This window comes from Sus scrofa, chromosome 4 (genome assembly GCF_054392235.1).
Source record: "Sus scrofa isolate SSC_HxYL_T2T_F1_AM1 chromosome 4, Sscrofa_HxYL_maternal_Yorkshire_Landrace_v2.0, whole genome shotgun sequence".
In the NCBI taxonomy this organism is placed as follows: Eukaryota; Metazoa; Chordata; class Mammalia; order Artiodactyla; family Suidae; genus Sus; species Sus scrofa.
In genome coordinates this window covers 98,658,286-98,678,600 of record NC_139386.1, presented here as the reverse complement: position 1 = coordinate 98,678,600, position 20,315 = coordinate 98,658,286, and the positions used below count along the sequence as shown (strand labels likewise).

General features: G+C 52.6%; 1 protein-coding gene across 44 annotated transcripts in view; it reads right to left on the bottom strand.

Annotated features, from left to right (window-relative positions):
- Positions 1–423: 423 nt before the first annotated feature.
- The window catches only part of ARHGEF2 (Rho/Rac guanine nucleotide exchange factor 2), a 55,861-nt gene continuing 35,969 nt past the window's right edge, over positions 424–20,315 (bottom strand). For 13 of the 44 annotated variants that reach the window (XM_013996963.3, XM_085020214.1, XM_085020215.1 and 10 more), the window contains 21 exons: positions 20,030–20,174; positions 17,756–17,823; positions 17,351–17,414; positions 16,555–16,684; positions 16,228–16,337; positions 15,964–16,104; positions 14,671–14,921; positions 14,340–14,465; positions 13,909–14,026; positions 13,458–13,706; positions 11,335–11,411; positions 10,473–10,642; positions 9,164–9,231; positions 6,855–7,055; positions 6,340–6,459; positions 6,143–6,210; positions 5,969–6,004; positions 5,710–5,760; positions 5,058–5,501; positions 4,624–4,810; positions 2,231–3,421 (listed from right to left, as the gene is read on the bottom strand). In XM_013996963.3, coding sequence (XP_013852417.2) covers positions 3,348–3,421; positions 4,624–4,810; positions 5,058–5,501; positions 5,710–5,760; positions 5,969–6,004; positions 6,143–6,210; positions 6,340–6,459; positions 6,855–7,055; positions 9,164–9,231; positions 10,473–10,642; positions 11,335–11,411; positions 13,458–13,706; positions 13,909–14,026; positions 14,340–14,465; positions 14,671–14,921; positions 15,964–16,104; positions 16,228–16,337; positions 16,555–16,684; positions 17,351–17,414; positions 17,756–17,823; positions 20,030–20,174 — 2,898 coding nt within the window. In that variant the 3' untranslated portion in view covers positions 2,231–3,347. 44 annotated transcript variants of the gene reach the window in all.

Below are 20,315 nucleotides of genomic sequence, written 5' to 3'. Positions count from 1 at the left end.
TCTACATGCTCTAGAGTGAAATGAAGGTTTCACATAAAGAACTGAGTGAGGGATTGGCCAGCCCCTCAGGCCCCTTTAGAAAGCATGCTCTCCAGGGCAGCGGGTTCCCCTTTGGTTTCTGTATCCATAGACACCCAGCAATGACGGAGGTTAGCCATCAGAAGGGACTTTCAGGGGGGACAGCTCCTGGAGAGGAGGGAGATGGCAGAGGGAAGACGGGGTGGAGCTCCCACTTCCATTGCCCCACCCCAAGCTCTGGCACGTCTTAAAACCCAGGAGGACTCTGGCCACTGGAGATCCCAGAGCAATAGCTGGACACCGCACCTCCTGAGTGCGTGGAGCCCCCTCTGGAGAAAGGCACTTACTGCACCAGCTCCATCCAGCTGCTGAACAGAAGAGACTCTGAAGAGCCACCTAATTCACAACATATTAGGCAATGTTAAAGAGATTTAATTAGCCTTCTGATGTTTAATTTCCTCTCTTTGATGTTTAAACTGGTTCCAAAACTCCAGGTCTAATCCCAGCCAATTCAGGATGGAAAATCCTCCCCCACCCAAGTGCCCCCTCTTGCCACCCCCTGCAGCTCCTCTGATGGCCCTGCTGGGGCTCCCGGATATTGGCTCCTCTGGGGGCATCCTGCTTTATGGGCTTTATGGAACCCTGAGGTAAATATTGACAAGGTTTAAACAGGCCCAAGTGGGAGGTGAATGCATGGAGGCGAATGCGTGCGTGCGTGCAGACCCACCCTCCGGGACAGGGACAGGAGGCGCAGGGGAGGGTACAATGGAAAGGAAGCATTGCTGTGGCCAGAAGCTGGGCCCTGGCTCCCTGCAGCCCAAGCCAGAGAGCTCTGAAACTGCCAACAGGAGGGACAGGGAGTAAGACTGCATTTCCAAAAATGGGAATAGAGAGGGGACAGTGAATACAGTGGTGGAAGATGTGAGAGAAGAACTAATCTCTCAGAACCACCATGTTGGAGAAATGCATGTCAGGTTTTAGACCAAGGATGAGGCAGGGATTTTGGTCAAAGGGTGGCAGGAGGGACAGCCAGCTCTCCCACAAGCTGTGGGCTTCTCTGAACCCATGCTCTGGGCTCTGCATCTCCAGGTTTCTCTGTTTTCCCCCTGACCACCATCCTTCACTGGAACTGCGAATGCTGGCGGAGCCTACAATCCCTTCCTTGGTGGTCTTTGGATGTGAATAGATCTCTGTTTTGCCTTTATGGTTTTGGGTCCCAGTTGCTTCTTGCAGGCAGCTGCTGAGCCATGGTGGAGACTTAGAGCTCAGCTGTTTTGGGCCAGAGCATCCAAGGAGGGGAAGTGGAGGACTGCAGCTGGGAGGGCCGGCCCTTTCCTGGCTCACTTCTCCTGGCCTGGCAACCCTCTGCAGCCAGGTTTCCTTATCTAGAAAATGAGAATGAGTCCACTTCACAGATCCTGTAAGGGATGAGGAAGCACCTTGTCAAGGCCAGATGCCGATGCCTGAGAATTACAGGAGTGGAGGGTGCTGGCGACTCCCAGGCCGGCCTCCCACCCCATGTGATTTCAATTCCTCTTTCTAGCGGAGGTCATGAGCCCCAATCTTCTCATCTTACCCCACGGGCTCCCAGGGAGCCATGTGTGTGGCTGCCAGCATTTATACAACCCTAGACTCTCTCCCCACCCTCCCCCACAGCTCCAGAGTCAAGTATTAACCAGAAACAGGAAGCATAAAAATCAAGCCAAAAACAAGAACTGAAACCCTACCTAATCTCTCACTGCCTCTCCAAATGTCAGAGAGCAAATAAGCAGCGCCTGCACAGGGAACTGTCTTAAAGAGGTTACCTCAGGGCTCTGACAGTGTGAAGAACAAGGGCGGGGTGCAAGCTGAATGGTGCTGCGCAGGGTGAACAGGAACCGCGGGGAGGGCAGGGAGCAGAGGCTGATGCAATTTCTGAACACGGCATGCAAATGAGATGAAAATAAGATTTTTTTTTTTCAATATTGGAACCCCCAACAGCCATTGGAACCTAACTGCCCGTTCGTTTTTATCCTTGACGTTGTGAATGTCAAAGGTGACAACAAAAGAGAAGGTTGGCACGGGCTCTTTTGTCGGTGCCCCCTGTCTTCAGGGAGGCAGTGGCCCTGCCTGGGAGAGGAAGAGACTCCTTTGGGAGGAACACAGGTCACTGGCTGGCTCTCCCGCTCGCCGGCACCCTCAGAACTGGCAGACGTTAACAGACAGCACTTCCTAGGGTTCAAGGTTTTTAATTTTCTGTCCTTTATCTTTTTTTTTCTTTTTTTTTCTTTTTTTCTTACAATCAATCAAATCGGCAAAAAAACTGGCTGAGGCTGGCGGGCATTGCGGGGGGGGGGGGGTCCGTTGAAAAATCCCCCCCCACTCACACTGAGGTTTCAGGTCATGGTTGCTGAGGTGGGGGATGAGGTCAGGGTTTGCAGAGATTTCCCAACTCACCCTAGAGCTTTTATTTCCTAATGGCTGGAGAAGAGGTCAGAATGGGTCCCCCATTACTACAGATGAGGGGCGAAGTCACCGTTCCCCCCATCCCTCAAGTTCTTCAGAGATGTAGAGCTAGAAGGCTGCAATTTCTAATTGCCTACAATCTTCTCTTAAAAATATAAAACACGTGCAGTTGGCTTTGGTACAAAAAAGAAAACAACGACAACAAAAAAACATTCTGGTCCCTGTGAGATTTTCCCCCTCACCCCCCAACAAACCATTATGGCCACTTCAACCTCTATTCCATCAACCCCAGGAAGCTAGGTTATCTCCCTGGGGTTTCCATGGAAGACAGAGAGAAGGGAGAACAGCAGTAAGAGGTGGAGGGGAGAAGGGGAGGGACATGGCCCTGACCACAGCCCTTCCTGAAGGGGCAGTAGGGTCCTACGGCTGCAGCCTCTCCTCAAAGTCGGATGTTGCTAGGGAGGGGTGTCAGGGCCAAAAACCCAGCAGCTGCATGGATAAGCCTGAATAAACCCCAGTAGTGTTAAAGGACAAGGCCCCCTGATCCCTATGGCTTGGTTCCCATGTCCCTGGTCCTCTAAATTTCCCCTCTCCCTCCATAACTAATAAACAATAAATAAATAAATTTTTCCTAAAGTAGAGGGAAGAAGGCATGAAAAATTGGCATCTGCGGTGTAACTTCTGGATGCCACCAGGGGGCACTGTGGCCCAATTCCCCCAGCTTCCTAAATGGCTCCTGGTATCCAAGGATCCCAAGAGCTGGCAAGGACAATCAGCAGTTCTTTCAAATGTTCCCTCATCATTGGCAGATTGGAGTCCCCAAGGTTTGCCTCCCTCAGTAATGTTCTTCAAGGGGGACACAGGGCAGGGGGGGAGGGGCCCCCTTAGCTCTCTGAAGCTACAGGCTCCCCGTCTCGGCTCTCAGTCTCTTCCGGGATGTCCTGCATTCGGGTGAAGTCTGCAGGAGGAAGGAGGACAGGGCAAAGTTAGTGAGTGAACAGAGGCTCCTGCGAGCAACTGGACCCCTACACTGATGCCTTCCTGTCAGTATGCTGAGGAACTCGGAGAGCTATTACGGATGGCCGAGGTCTGTGAGCCCTGGGTTGAGGGGAGAACCTCTGTCAACAAAGTGATGTATAGGAGTTCCCATGGTGGCGCAGCGGAAATGAATCCAACTAGTATCCCCGAGGACTCGGGTTTGATCCCTGGCTTCGCTCAGTGGGTTAAGGATATGGTGGTGTTGTGAGCTGTGGTGTAGGTTGCAGACGTGGCTCAGATCCAGTGTTGCTGTGGCTGTGGCATAGGCTGGTAGCTACAGCTCCAATTTGACCCTAGCCTGGAAACTGCAATATACCAAGGGTGCGGCTCTAAAAAGCCAAAAAAAAAAAAAAAAAAAAAACAAACAAACAAAAAAAACCACCACCACAACAACAAAAAAAGTGATGTATCTACACCTAGGTACTTTGTTAAGCATATGGAGACACAGTTTGATTACTAAAGTACACAATATTTTAAGATTAGTATTATATTTAATGGCACAGAAAGCTTTTGGTTATTTTGGATTTCCTGAACCAACTTTAAGAACTTGGAGGTCTTCGAAATTGTTTTACTTTGAAAATCTATTTCTGGAGTTCCTGTCGTGGCTTAGCAGAAACAAATCTGCCTAGCATCCTTGAGGACACAGGTTCAATCTCTGGTCTTGCTCAGTGGGTTAAGGATCCTGCATTGCCATGACCTGTGATGTAGGTCACAGACAGGCTTGGATCCGGTGTTGCTGTGGCCATGGTATAGGCTGGCAGCTGCAGCTCACATTCAACCTCTAGCCTGGGAACCTCCATATACTGTGGGTGTGGTTCTAAAAAGACCAAAAAAAAAAAAAAAAAAAAAATCTATTTCTACTTGCAGAGGCTGGAATCATGGACTTGCTGGAACAGAGCCCCTACATTTTTTGTTTCCTAGAGTTCCCCTGCCCATTTACCAGCAGACAAAACAGGAAGTGCCCTGTGCCCCTCAGGAGTTGCTGTAGACCTTGGTGTTTGGTTAGGGACCATCCTAAATGTTTCTGTGCTCTACGATGCAGGCTCCGTTTGGAGACCATGGCTCAAGGGTCTGTACCCAGGTCGCACCTCCTTCTATTCCATGTGGCCACCAGGGTCTCACCTCGTGGACTATGTGGCGGAGACAGACGGCTGCTGCTACCTTCCTCTTCGCTGCCGGTGTCAGGGTCACTGCTATCTTGCAGCCGCTCATCAGGGCTGCCCAGCTCCTGCCTCTCTCGATCCTCGAAGGGTCGATGGACTGAGCGAATAGTCACAGGCAAATCCAGGCGGTCGTGGCCTCGGCTGGGCTGTGGACGGCAGGTAGGAAAAGCAGGAGGCCAGGGAATGAGCAGTGCGAAGACTCTCTTGGTACATCTACTACTGACTGATTTCTTTCTGTCCCTGTCTAAATAGTTCAGTCTTCCCATCAGTACCCTAATATCCATCAAGCCTGATGCCTGAGTTCACTTGGGCTCAAGTCTCCAATTCCTTTCAGGTTCTCTCGTGGACCCTGAAGTCCACCCCAAGTCAGGTCACTATTCCAAGCTTCCTTACCTGTGGGGGAGTGAAACTCAAGTACAGGGCATCGCCTGCAGGGAGGCTACGACGCCTCGGATCCAGAGGCCTGCGGGCCCAGGGGGCCTCAGCCGGGAGTGGTTCCGTGTGGCCCAAGGCGGCCAACTGCCTGCGAGCCTCTTCAACCTCCCGCTCCAGCAGAGCTCGGGCCTGCTCGCTTTCCCGGAGCCGGGCTTCCAGGCTGCCAGCCTCCGTCGCCCGCTCTTCACCAAGCCGCCGGCAGCGCCGCAGCTCCTCTTGCAACAGTGCGTGTTGCCGTTGCAGTAATGCCAGTTCTGTAGCCTGCTTTTCAGGAGCCACAGGGGCAGCCCCGGCTCTGCCAGCCTCCCCATCCCGGGAGTTGGCTCGGGTCAGCTTCTCCCGCCGCTCAGGGCCCTCAGGGAACCGAGCTTCCATCAAAGTGTCCTGCTGGGCCACAGCCGCCTGGGGGTGGAATGGGGATGGATGGTGTATCAGAATTCCCCGTTTCTTCTATCCCCTGCCCTCCCTCCTCAGGGCCCAGGTCAGGATTCCTGTAGGCCTCGAATCAGGGGAAGGCTTACAAAGGTCTGTTAGGGTGATCGTGCCCCACTTAGATGGGCAGCCCTGGTCAGGCACCTCTCCTTCCCGTTCTAGCCCTCACCCCACTGACCTGTAGGCCATGAAGAAGTCCATAGAGATTGACCAATCGCTGCAACGCTTCCTGAGGACAGAAGAGAGGGTGGGAACAGAGTCCAAGCTTCAGGATGGAACAACTGCCCGGAAGTCAATTAAGTGTGGGGGTGGGGAAAATAAGACTGCAGGTACTTGGAGGTGTACGCTCTCCCCCATGCACTCCAAACCGGGCTCCAGTTTCTCAGATGAGAATACCCCTCCCTTCAGTCTCCTATACCGTCACATCCCCGTCTCACCTCCTGGGGAGATCTCAGCTGGTTTCCATTTCGATCCTGCAGAAACAGGCAAGGATGGGGAATCAGCAGACACAACTTCCCGGGGCCTGTCCCTGAGAGCTCTGTGTCAGGATCTATAGGCCAGCTGTTCCTTTCCCGCCCCCTAGCCAAGTCCTGACACCTCCTGAGACCCACCTTCTGGCTGGAGTCTGAGTCAGCTCTGCAGAGCTCTATCGAGCCATTGAAGGTTCTGGCCTCGCCATCTGTCGAGAAGGGGAAAAGATGGGCCCAGCTCACTTTCCTAGGGCCCTGGCACTGCTCGGTCCTTGGTACCACTCCCTTCTCTTTAACCCTGCCCACCTGCTACCTTGGTCCCCTGCCCTGGTACTCACTGGCAGTGACCCCAGGACTCGTGTTACCACCACTGTCCGTTTCCACGGGTAGGGCTGGTTCCCGGGAAGTCAAGAGCAGCTCCACTCCAGGCCCCACCAGCAGGTCTTTCAGGCCCTCCACTGAGGGGAAAGAGGGAGCGGTGAGAAAGGAGAAGCAGAGAATCCAGTGAGCGGCGGGACGGCATTCACCCAGGATACCAGAATGCAGACATCTAGGGGACTGCCCCCTGCACAGGCAGTGGGGTCTCACTGCCATGGCCACGTACGAGGCAAAAGTCATTAAAGATGCTCAAGGAGTAGCACAGGAGGCATGCAGGATGAGAGGTGTCAACAGCAGCAAGGACCGTGCCTCTTCCCCGCCATCCCCAGCCCCTGGCACAGAGCAGGTGCTCAGGGGAGTTGTAGACTATGGGGCTGGCCTCCCCCTTGCCCATGTGTGTCCAGGTCTAGCCATGTGTCCGTATGCCGTGACAGTGAGGGGACGAGTTTGGGCTCTTCCCTGGGCGCTCCCTCACCCTCACGGATGGCATCCTGCAGCAGCCGCTCGCCACGAGGTGACTCAAGGGACTCAGAGCGGAAAAGGCCCCTGGGCAGAGTGGGCAGGGGCATCCCACCACCGCCATCCTCTTCCACCTGGAAATGGGTCATCTCGGCAAACAGCCCAACTTTCTCCTGCAGCAGCTCCACCAGTGCCCGGTCTTTCTGCTGCAGCTCCACTGTGGATGAGAAACAGGTGAGCACACAGATGGGCCTGGGGGCACCCAGGAGAGCCAGTAGTCAGGAGGCAGCCCTAGGGGTTAGGAGCCAGGCCTGGGCACAGTGGCAGCACTTAATTTTGGCTTTTTGGCATTTACAAAAAAGAAAAGAACATTTTGGGGGGAAAAGTAAAAGTAACCATATACTTTTGGGGTTCGTTTGCTTGTTTTCTTTTTTTGGCCACTCTAGAGCATATGGAATACCTGGGCCAGGGATCAGATCCCAACCATAGCTGTGATCTATGCCACAGCGGCAGTATGCTGGATCCTTTCACCCACTGTGCCAGCCCAGGATTGAACCTGCATCTTGGCACTGCAGACACACCACTGATCCAGTTGTGCTACAGTGGGAACGCCTGCACTTTTGTTTTAAAAACAAAAGTAAGGAGTTTCCGTCATGGCTCAGTGGTTAATGAATCCGACTAGGAACCATGAGGTCGCGGGTTCAATCCCTGGCCTTGCTCAGTGGGTTAAGGATCCGGCATTGCCGTGAGCTGTGGTGCAGCTCACGGACACGGCTCAGATCCCACATTGCTGTGCCTCTGGTGTAGGCCGGCAGCTAAAGCTCTGATTAGACCCCTAGCCTGGGAACCTCCATGTGTCAAGGGAGCAGCCCTAGAAAAGGCAAAAAGACAATAAATAAATAAATAAATAAAAACAAAAGTAAAACTATCGTGGCAGGGACTGCAGGCTGTCCGCTAGTTTTCATTCTCTCCATCTTCCTTTAATGGGAGAATGTGTACAAGTTTCACTTGGGCACATGGCTACCCATTAGATGCCATTTCCAGGCCTGGCTTGCAGCTGGGCATTGCCATGTGACTGAATTCTGGCCAACGGATATCTCTTCCAGATCAGCTTTTAAAAGAAACTCTTGGAGTTCCTGTCATGGCACAATGGAAACAAATCTGACTAGTATCCATGTAGATGCAGGTTCCATCTCTGGCCTCACTCAGTGGATTAAGGACCCAGCATTGCTGTGAGCTGTGGTGTAGGTCAAAGATGTGGCTCGGATCCCACGTTGCTGTGGCTGTGGCCGGCAGCTGTAGCTCCAAATGGAGCCCTAGCCTGGGAACCTCCATATGCTGCAAGTGTGGCCCTAAAAAGCAAAACAAAAGGAAGGAAGGAAGGAAGGAAGAAACTAACTCTTCTTAGAGTTCTCCTGTGGCAAAGCCACTTGAGGATCCGAAGCAAGTGGCATTGTCACTCCAGCAGCCTGAGTCACTGCTGTGGTGTGGGTTTAATCCCTCACCCAGGAACTTCCAAATGCCGTGGGTGTGGCCAAAAGAAAGAAACTCTTCTTGTTCTTTACCCGTCCTTGCTATCTGGGATGCAGATATGATAGCAGGAGCTGGAGCAGTGATGGGGATACAGACATAGAGGACATAGATGGGGACCCTTTACACTGAAGACAGCAGAGCTGCATTCCTACCCTGTACTTCCCCTTTCTGGGCTGTTATTTGGAGAAAAATAATCTCCTACCTTGTGTAATCAATTGATACTTGTTGATCTCTTTGTATAGCAGTTAGATCATACCCTAATTAATATAAGGCCCTGTGGTAATATGGAAGTTCCCAGGCTAGGAGTCTAATCAGAGCTACAGCTGCCAGCCTACACCACAGCCACAACAATGCAGGATCTGAGTCACATCTGCAACCTACACCACAGCTCACAGCAATGCCGGATCCTTAACCCACTGATCAAGGACAGGGATAGAACCCTCAACCTCATGGTTACTAGTCGGATTTGCTTCCACTGCGCCACAACAGGCACTCCAACCCTGTTATTCCTAATTCCCCTTCCCAGAGGCAGCCACAGTGATACCTTTCTAGAGTTATTATACACACATACACATAAGACACGTGACATACCCCATGCCCATTATTTTCACACCAGTGGTAGCATACGCTTTACAGTGTTTTAAACCTTGCTCCTTTCACTCAACAATATATTTTGGTTACGGATCTACCAAACCCCTGATAGAGCCATCTCATTTTTTAAGACAGTTCCACCGTATTCCATTGTGTGGATATACCATAAATTCTTTATACGAGCTCTGTGGGTGGACTTACTCTTGATACGCCGCAGATAAGCCTCATCCTCTGTCTCAATCAGGGGGAAGTCCTCCCTGGATGGGCATCTGGGGGATAACGGGTTGGGCGGGGTTAGGAGAAGGAAGCTTAGGTTAGAGACCAGCTTCCCAAACATGCTCTCTGCTGCCCTGGTAAGACTCATCAGCTCCATGCCCTGGCTTCGTCCACCCTTGACCCTCTCCTTTTCCTAGCCCTGATCATCTGCGTTTACTGATCTGGACCTCTCCAAAGGTCACCTGCAGAGGCAGAACAGTGCAGAGAGACAATTACAGTTTTTGGCATCAAACAAACTGGGCTCAAATCCTGGCTCTTGAATTTACCAGGTAGTAACTTCTCTACCTCCCCATCTCAGAAATGGGAGTAGTATCTTCCTCACAGGTTTTTTGTTAAGATTAAGTGAAATGATGTACCAGTGCTTTGAACGTGGCAGAAGCTCAATAAATCAATTATAATGAATGATATTATTTTCGTAACTACAAATGTTAACACTATTAATAAAGAGGACACTATGGGTCTACTGTCAGTGGGAAAAGTGTTTTGCCTTATTTTCCTAGAGTAGGTAATTTCCGACTTTTGCATGTATTTCTGAAAAATTTGTTCAAAAGTCTAAATTGTAGAAGTAAAAAAAAAAAATTGGTTTATATATTATACAGTGAAAAAGAATCCATTCCCTGAAAGCTTTAAAAAATTCCAAATATCCTAATTGAGTTTATTCTTCAGGCATAATCTTTGAGAATCCATTTTCAACATTTTATATGCGCTTCACGTTTTTTTCATCACAACAGACACATAGTTGACTGTCTCACATCTAATGTGTGTCCAACAGAAGCCAAAGATTTGCTGCTTTAGCACACAAAACGATTTCCTTCTTGTTTCTATTGTGTGCAATTTGTCTGAGTCTTGCTCCTCTTATCACTAGTATCAATGCTTTCATTATCCTCTTTTCATTCATTTTTAGAAAATAAAAGTAAAATACAATACAATCCAAATAATGGCCCACTGCCTACAGACTAGGATGTTAATGCAGCTGAAATTGTACCGCTGGCTGGCAGGTACGCCAGCATGTGACAGCTCAAAGTATTCCTTTGGCTGTCAGCTCGTGCTGCATTTGGAAGGTAGTTGAGGTTGTCATTGTCTAAAATGTGACTTGACAGGACAGGAGAACAGAGATGACCTTTCCTGCCTTGGTCCATCTTGTCTCTCCTCTGGCCTCCACCCCCACTTCTGAACCCTGGGTTGGGTTCCCATAGAGTGCTGTGGCCAGGAGCCCAAGGCCATACACACTCACACTCGCACGCTCTGCTGAATAACGCGGATCCAGGTGCTCCGGTCATCCCGAGATGCTGTGTGGACCTCATACATCTCAGGGGGGGCCGCGCTGATCAGAAACATCCCTTTCTCCTGGTTGGCGATGTCCCGCACAATCAGATTCTGCAGTGATACCACCGAGGGCTTGTCCTGCCAGTCAGGGGGAAGGAAGAATTAAGCCTGGGAATCCTGACCCCCGGATATTTGGGTCTTCAGTCCTTCTGGAATACCCAAAGGATTGAGGAGTTAGCCTAGAATACAAGTTAAGATCCCAGATTCTGGGGCTAGCCAGAGACGACTCAGAAATATTTGTGACCCTTAAAAATTTAACTTCAAGCTTTACTTTCCTCATCTACAAAAAGAGGATAATGGAGTTCCCAAAGTGGCGCAATGGAAAGGAATCCCACCAGGAACCATGAGGTTGAGGGTTCGATCCCTGGCCTCACTCGGTGGGTTAAGGATCTGGCATTGCCATGAGCTGTGGTGTAGGTCGCAGATGCTGCTCGGATCTTGCATTGCTATGGCTGTGGTATAGGCTGGCAGCTATAGCTCTGATTAGACCCCTAGCCTGGGAACCTCTATGTGCTGCGGGCGTGGCCCTAAAAGGCCAAAAAAAAAAAAAAAGAGGATAATAATGGGCCTTCCTCATAGGTGCAAAAGTGCCTGCAGACAGTATCAATACCTGTTAGCAATTCTTATTTGTCATTACATTATAGTAACAGTTATAATAATAGCTGTTTGACTCTGGAGGAGTCCAAGGTTCTTTCAGGCTGGAGTAGGAAATCAAGAAGGGGCCCGAAACACTTGTCTGTGCTGAGAAAGGAGAAGGTGGAAGGTCTCACCAGGGCAGGAAAGATGTACTTCTGGTCCTTCTCCTGGAGAAACACCAGCACATCTGTCATCAGCAGCATCAGCACATCTGACAGGAGGATAAAGGCAGGAGAACACTCAGCATTGGAGGGTCTGAGCAGCTGTTTCCCTTTCTCAGGAACCAGGTCTACCCCGTCAGGCTAGAGCTCCTGATTCCCCTCTTCCTGATCTCTCTGCCTCTGGTTTGCTCCCTCTACCTTTGCAGACTCCCCCTGATCCATTCTTACAGCTCAGGAATTGGGAGAAAAATGTATGTGCCATTAGATAAAACAGCTTCTTGGGCTAAAGCGCCCATAAGCAATCACCCAATGCCTTTGAAAAAAACACTCTATCCAGGGGATGCAGGTTTCTTAACCTGGGGTCTACAGATCCCTAGGATGTCCACTGTTGGGCTTCAGGGCTCTGCAAAGCCTCCAAAGTTGCATAAGCAATTTTACATATTCATACAACACACGTGTAATTTTCAGTGTGCAAAGGTCCAGAATTTATGTGAGGGTAAAAGGATTCCATCCACAGTAGGGGGGACTACTGTTTTTAAGCCTTTCAGTTCCATGTCAAACAACAATCATAAGACCTTTCTGGACATTTGGCCTAAGGTCACCCTATCCCACCACCCCTGCCCCTACCCTGGCGTAGTCCTACTTCTCATTTTGTGCTCCTCCGCAGGGAGGGGAGCAGCTAGCTTCCTTATCCCCCTCTCCCACCGTTGAACAATCCCAGTCTCCAACCTCAGCAGGCCCTGCTTTCATGCTCCTTCTCTACCCCACCTTCCAGGTTCTCAAGATCCTACGAGGTCCTGTGCTCTCAATTTAAAACTTAGGGGGCAGTTCTCTGGTGCCTCCAAGAAGGGTTAAGGATCTGGCATTATCACTGCTGTGGTACCAGTTTGATCCCTGGCCTTGGAACTTCTGCATGCCTCAGGCGTGACCGAAAAAAAAAAGACTTGGGGGAAACAAAGGTCAAGCCCATGAAAACTGGATAGCACAGTCAAGCAAACACACTCACTCTGCCCTTGGAGATCTAATAGTGGGCACACAGAAGGGGAGGGCTTTCACTAAATGCTTCAGAAATAAAGCTCTCCAGCCTTGCTATTTTTAATCCCCCCCAGAGTTTATATTCTTAGCTTCTGCGTGGGAGGGATGAGAGGAGAGAAAGGGATGAAGGAAAGTGGCTGGTGAAGCCTGTGATACTCAAGCCCATGGAGTGGGGATTTCATGATATGGGACAGAGGTGCAGGCAGGTTCTGGTCTCAGGTAGTACTGGTTACTTCTGCCCCTCATTCCTCACCCCCAAAGCCGAAAACTGCAACTCTCTTGTCTTGATTTAGGTAGGAAAGACTTGGCCAGAGCAGTCTGGGAAGAGAGCCTGGGAAAGCATGCCCTGCCCCAACATGCCCCCTCTGTACTCTCTTCTCTACCCTGCTGGCCCCTCCCTGGGCTCCGCCCCCTCCCCTGGGCCTTCCCCAACTGTGCTCCCAAAACTCCTGCCCATTCCCCAGCCCCAGCAGCTGGGATTCAAGCTGGAAGAATCAACCCTGATCTCTGATCCTGGAATTTCTCTGTCTTCCTGATCAAAACTGGTAGGTTTCTGGGTATACAAGGACCAAAAAAAAAAAAAAAAAAAAAATCACTAAGGAAGTCCTTGTATGGCCCATGAAATTAAATCCAGAATTCAGACTTTTGTTGCAACAGAGAACATGTATTTTCCTCCCATGAGGTTTCACCCAGGATATAGGGCTGCATAAAGAAGTCCTGAAGGAGGAGTAGCTCAGTGGTTAACGAACTCGACTAGTATCCAGGAGGACGAAGGTTCAATCCTGGCCTTGCTCAGTGGGTTAAGGATCCCGCATTGCCATGAGCTATGTTGTAGGTCACAGATGTGGCTGGGATCTCATGTTGCTGTGGCTATGGCTGGCAGCTATAGCTCTGATTGAACCTCTAGCCTGGGAATCTCCATATGCCACAGGTACAACCCTAAAAAGACAAAAGACCAAAAAAAAAAAAAAAAAAGTCCTAAGTGTTTGGATGCTTCTCCCTCTCTAAATCTGATCGTGGACTCGCAGACTCTTCCCTGGTCTGCCAAGCTGACCACTGACCTTTGAAGCGCCCCGCTGCTGTCTTCCAGAGCAGGCAACCATCGTGAATGAGCTTGCGCCGCAGAAGCTCCTCTCGGCCAAAGGGGCCCTTGCCAGGCACCGGGGTCTGGGCCCTGGGGTCCATGCGGTTGTAGATCTCCTGCAGGCGGGCCCCCTTCTCCAGCTCGTGTACATCCTGGTCCACATTGGACAGCAGCTCCTTTACCAGCCCCAGTGCCGTCGTCAGGTCCTGGCGCTCCTCCTCGATCCCTGGCACCACGGGTCGGCGTGAGGGAGAAGTGGTTTAGCCAGCTTCACGCCAGCCACCATACTCCAACCCATCTCACCTCACCATCAGAGGTGGCCCACGGTCCCACAGCTGACTCTATCTCTCCTCTTGGTTATCCCAAGCCGCTTCTCACCCCAGAGAGCCCTCTCCCCATCTTCTTTCCTCCCGGGTCCTCCCTCTCACCGTGGGTATGCTGCAGGATGCGGCTGATGAGCACCGGGTACTTGGTGATACGCTGAGTCACCAGCAGGATGCACTCCTGTACCCCATGGCGCTTCAGCACGGCTGAGCGGGTCACTTTCTAGAAGGACAGAGGCAGGGCTCAGGGCCAAGGTGGGACCCGAGCCGAGGACAACAGAAAGAACCCTGGACTTGGAGCCTAAGCCCTGGTGTGGGCCCTAGCTTGGCCATTTACCATGCGCTGGCTGGCATAGGTGACTGAGACTGGAAAATGGGGAGGACAAGGCCATGGGTTTATCATGAGGCTCAAAGTAGCAAAAGCACTTGGTCTACTGCTATGGGGGGCTGTTGACAGGATCCACAGGCAGATGTGTCTACAAGGGCTGGACCACCGGAGGAGGTTCTGAGTTTGGGTCCTGGAGAGGGTTGCTCACCCGGATAAACTGCTGGAAGCGTTTGTCTCGGGCATAGAGCTCCTTATAGAGCTTTAAGGCCTTGGTGTGGCGGCTACAGAACTCCGAATAGGTCTTCCGCATCTGGTCTGCGCTGGGACCTGAGAACTAGAAGTTGGGGGAGCAAGGCTGGGTCAGCATTTCCCCCAAAGCCACCTCTTATCCCCCACACCCTCTAGTCTCCTGCCATACAGGCTGGCTTCCAAGCCTCTCCAGCTCTCCCTGGCTCCACCCCCTAGAGTTTGGAGCTGAAAAATGACTTTAGTCACACCTCCTCCCAGGAATGTTGCCCATGGGTCTTGTCTTTTCTCACCTGGGTGATGAGAAGGTCACCCAAGCGATGGATGACAAAGTTCCGGGGGCTGCCAGGGCACAGAGCCTGGCGTCGGCGTTCTAACAGCTGGCTGAGGAAGCGTGTGTGGATGTCACTAAGCTCGTCCACGCAGGGGAATAGGCCCTGGACCACTCCTGGCTCCAGTTGCAGCTCTTCCAGCATCCCCGTGCGGAAGAGGCGGGTCATGATCTTTAGCGTCCGCACGTGATGAAGCTCTGTCTGGATTAGCTCTGTGGGGACAGCGCAACATCTGGCCTCTACCCTGGCTCGGTTACAACCGGTAGGGCCTAGGCTAGGGACCTCAGGGCTCATTAGAGGTTTTCAAGATCCCTTGCAGGTTAACATTCTGCATTATTATGATCTTAGATCATTTTCTAGTTTTTTTATTTTATTTTATTTTTTTGGCTTTTTAGGGCCACACCCACAGCATATGGAAGTTCCCAGGCTAGGAATCAAATTAGAGCTGTAGCTGCCGGCTTACGTCACAGCCACAGCAACGCGGGATCTGAGCAGCATCTGCGACCTACACCACAGCTCACGGCAACGCCAGATCCTTAACCCACTGAGCAAGGCCAGGGATCAAACCCTCATCCTCATGGATCCTAGTTGGGTTCGTTAACCGCTGAAACACAAAGGGAACTTCTCTAATCATTTTTTATCTTTATGATTTGCCATTTCAAGCTGTGAGCTGTTTTAGGCAAGAACCATGTGTCCCCGACACATCTAGGTTTCCCACAGTCCCCAGCAGAGGGCTAGGCATGCAACAGGCAGAGAGGAGAGGCTAAGAACTGACTGTGAGTTCCCGTCATGGCTCAGTGGTTAATGAATCCAACTAGGAACCATGAGGTTGCAGGTTTGATCCCTAGCCTTGCTCAGTGGGTTAAGGATCCGGTGTTGCTGTGAGCTGTGCTGTAGGTTGCAGACGAGGCTCAGATCCTGCGTTGCTGTGGCTCTGGCATAGGTCGACAGCTGCAGCTCTGATTAGACCCCTAGCCTGGGAACCTCCATATGCCACAGGTATGGCCCTAAAAAAGACAAAAAGACAAAAAGAAAAAAAAAAGAACTGACTGGAAGGAAAAGATAAAGATGGGGCCTTGGAGGCCAACAGCCCCAAAAGGATGGAGCCTAGGGGCCACTTGTGGGATGCCAGGCAAGGTCTTGAAGGTCAGTGAGATGAGAAGGGCCTTGAGAGGTGGGGAATGGCAGAGGAAGGACGCAGAGAAACAGGACCAGTGAGGAAAGAGAAGTCGAGGGGTGGTCTTCTTGGCTCACCATAGATGACATCCTGTTGCTTCATCACCTCCTTTTTATGTTGCTGCAAGAAGCTGCTATCCACAGCAAGGCTCCAGGAATCTGCTGCAAAGTCCTTCTCGCCCATTTCAAAGTCACTCATCAGCTCATTGTAGATCACCTCTGCACCTGGCCGTGAGTGGGGGAAACAGCTCAGACCCCGGTTCTCGTTCCTGGGTCCCAGGCCCTTCTCTCGATCCCTTCCCACCCGCCCCTCACGCCTGGGTCTCCCCCAGGCCCGCTCACCTTCATCGATGAGGGACTCCACTGACAGGGTGCGGTTCCGCATGTTGAGGGAGTCTGTGGACTGCGAGAGGATCCGGCGCAGCCCCAGGGGAGACTCATCGTTGAAGTGTCTAGGGAAGTGGAGGGTGGCTGTGTCACCCCGACTTGGGCAAGAAATCCCTTCCAGGGTGAGGACCCAAGGCCGGGATCCCAGAGGCAGGCACCTCATGTTCTCCTTACCTGTCTCCCTCTAATTCTGAACTTGGGGAGGGGAAGGACCTCTGAGCCCCCCATCTCCACTGCCACACTCTGCCTGCCTGGCTCTCCCTTCCCCAAGCAGAGGCTCACCCAGCAATGTTGGTGGTGGAAACGCTCTTGGCTAAAGACAAGGAGGAGCGGCCGCGGCGGGAGCCAAGCAGGGACTGCCGGAAGCTGTCGGAGGGGTAGATAGCAGAGCTGGGCCGCTCCCGGGTGGTGGCTGTTGAGGGGGATACCGAGCAGGCAAGTGTCAAACCTGGTGCCTTCTCAGGATTCAGGCCACCCGGGCTCCTCGACTAGAAGTGAGGCCTCCTGTCCACCCCACCTTTAGCCCAGTTCTAGTCACAGAAAGAGGATAACAGTAGTGCTATGTTCGTGCAATACTTTTAACATTTACCAAGAGCTTTTCTTGTCTTATCTCTTCCCCAAAACAGGCCTATGAGCAAAGTGCAGCTCAGGACAGTGCAGAGACTTGGCTGGGGTGACTCAGCTTGTGGCTGAGCAGAGACTCAGCCTCTGGTCATCTTGACTAAGCACCATGCTCTGGCTGTTACAGCAGAGCTGCCTGAATTGGCCCTTGACAACTGCTGCCAACATTCCCAAGCGCAGTGGGAATAACTGATGATGATAATAATAATATGAAATGTGACCAGGCTTAGATGACCAGCCATCCCAAGCCTTTGTCCCCATTTGAATTCTGTCCTGCCCCTAAGCCCAAGAAGCTTAGGACCTCCCTTATTGCCCCACATCAGATTCCAATTGAAGGAAGGAGCTGTGCCAGAGAATGACCTCAGGGGGGCAGCAGAGCCCATGGGCTGAGAGGCCTGGGGTGCAGGGTCCTGGGGCAGGGGGTTGGGGGGGGAGCTCCTGCACCCTCACTACTCACTCTTACTGCGAAGGGAAACAGACTGCAAGGCAGTGTTGTTCTTCAGCAGGGCGGCTTTCTGTTGCTGTGAGACAAAGAGCAAGAGAGAGACACCAAGAATAGCCGTCACCCAAGGGTCACCCCCATAGGCCCGGGGCAGGAGCTGGGTGGCTGGCCCCCTTGGGAGAAGGCTGGCACGATGGCTAAGGGCATCAGGGTGGCTAAGCCCCGTGCTGAGGGGATGTGTCTATAGCAATAGGCTGACCCCCTCTTGGGCCCGAGGCCTGGGGTGGAGGAGGGTCTGGGCTACCCCCTGGTGAGGAGAGGGGTTGAGAACACAGGGTGAGGAATGAATGGAAAAGGCATGAGGGTACCACACAACTCACTACCCTCTCCCCCAGCCCTCTGCCCTCCCTGCCATCTCACCTTCTGCTTGACCTTGGTACAGTTGGCGAGGGTGTCTTTACAGCGGTTGTGGATAGTCACATTGCAGGCTGGGAGGGTGGGGTAGAGAGGGTGACGGGAGGGCCGGGTGGTACAGGAGGGGACACACCCACATGCAGACACCCATCTCCCCCTGGCCACACAGTCTCAGAGGCTCTCCCCACTTCCCAGACTCCTCGGCCATCGCCGCATCCCAGTCCCTCTCTTCCCGCTTCCCCCTTCCTTCAAGCAGGAGATGAAGTGGGGGGTAAAGGTGGGGACTGCAAGAAAGCCATCGGAAGGGATGGGCAGTCCTGACTTGGATGACCTGTGGGGGGGACTAGAGGGAAGAAGGGGTTACTGGCTGCCAGAAATGAGCTCAAGAAGCACAAAGGTGGTTGAATATGACAGATGGCAGAGAGGACGCCCACGGAACAGAAGGTGGCACAGGAGCAGCTGGGATGGGGGCTCGGGGCAGAGGGGGGGGAACCAAGCATTCCCTGAGCAAGTAGTAAATGTTCCGCGTGTACTTGATCCTAACAACCCTTTGAGGGGGATTCAATGATGCTCACTGTAGAGACGAGGAACCTGTCTTCTGGAGAGGTTAAACCATCTGCCCAGAGGTCATACAGCTGAGCGGTAGAGCCAGGGTTTAACCCAGGAGTGTCTGAATCCAGAGGCTGTGCTCTTCCCGTTCAGTCAGGCGTAGGCCCATGAACTCTAGCTAGGCCTAAGCCGAGCAAGGGCTGATGGATCCAGCGGTAGAGCGGGGACCGGCCACGCCTGCCTGCCTTCTGCCCTGCTCAGCTATGCTTGCTATGACTCCAGCCTCCCTTCCGGGCCCGGGGAATCTTGTTCCCCAAGTAAGGCAAACCCGCAGCTCCCACACTCCATCTGCTTCTCCCTCATCACCCACTCCACCTTGCCGTGGGGTAGGAGAGAAGGGGAGAGGAAAGGAGGAGCAGCCAAACCTAGGCACTGGGACTGCTGGCCGTCCCTTTGCCCAACATGCCCTCAGGCCTCAGCCCTTGGCTGGCTCCAGCTTCCCCTCCCCCGTCAGTCCAACAACACAGGAAACTGCTAACTCCTTCAGACAATACCCAGCACCGTGCTTACTTCCACAAATACAAGGCAAGCAGGGTGGGGCAGAGGGGCAGACAGAAGTGGGGGCTGGGGCTGCACGCCCTCCCCTGGAGCTCCCTTCTCCTGCTCCCAGCACTCAGTGTCTCTGGATCGAACCTCCGCTTTCTACCTGCTCTCAAAATAGCGCTTGCTGCCCGCCTCCCCAGTTCCCCTGGCAACAAGCTTCCAGATTGGGAATTTTGTCAGGTCTCTAGAGGGATCTAGATGGGGGTTCCCTCCTCATCCTCATAACTCTAAGTTGAATAGTGAGGAAGCAAGGAGGCCTCTCTGGTTCTTTCTGGGGTTCCTTCCCCAGGTTCCACAGAGATTTAGAAGCTAGAACTTTAGTCCCTCTATTCAGCAGCAGGTCACAATACCCCTGGGCCAGCTCTAGTCAGAAACAGCTCTTTGCCACCAGCTAGGCGGCGGGGGGTGGGGTGGGGTGGGGGGGTGGACAGGGCAGGAGCCCTCTGTATAGGTATCTTGGGGAAGGAAGAATTCTTCACTTGTACCTACTCAATACAGGGTTACCCTTAGATGGGGGTGAAGGTCAGGAGTTCTAACCCCGATTCCCCTAACACACACTTCGCTGCCATATTCTCTTTCTCACTGTGGGTCAGTCAGACTAGAAATTTGAGATGGGGCTCCCAATCCCTAATCTTCTGCTTCAAACTGCAGAGATTTAGAGATTTCAGGCTTCACCCGGTCAACAGAAAGGGAGGGGGCAAGAGGACCCTGGAGTCCTGAATGCCCAGCTCTGCCCAGGAAGATGGGCAGAACAGCTGCAAGGCTGGCAGCTTCCCACCCAGCTCCTCGATCCACCCACCCCCCCATACACACAACATTCCGGCTCCTCCAATCAGTTCTCCTAACCCTCAGCAGCTGTTCGGGGAGCTGGGGGACGCCCAGTGGACGACAGCTGCAAGGGGAGCCACCCCAGCCTCCCAGCCCCATGCCCCCAGCTAGACCTGCTTATGCCATATTCCGACCGCCACCAGCCCTAGATGTGAGGACAGGGAGAAAGGGATCAAGTATCTGGCCCTGGCTTTTGGGCCCTCCGGGGGCTCAGAAAGGAGCGGGTCCAGGGCCAAAAGAACAGAGATTAGGGTCAGCGGGCACTAAGTCAGAGGGACATTCGGGGTCCAAACAACTTACTTGGGCAGATGAGGGCTTCCTTGGCTGTGATGCTCTTGTTACAGGCATAGCACATGGTCATGCCTGAAACGGAGATGGTGGTGAAGAGATGCCCGTTGGTATAGCGAGCATCCTTGGCTTCCTTCATCTTCTCCTTTTCCCGGGTCTGTAGAAGGGGCAAGAGGGACAGGAAGTAAGGCTGGAGGATGCGAGGGTGCCCAAAGAGTCCAGAGAGATGGCCTGAGGGCAGAGGCCAGGGAGCAATGCCTGCCTGGGGTTGCCAGAAACACACCACTTCCTGAAGCTG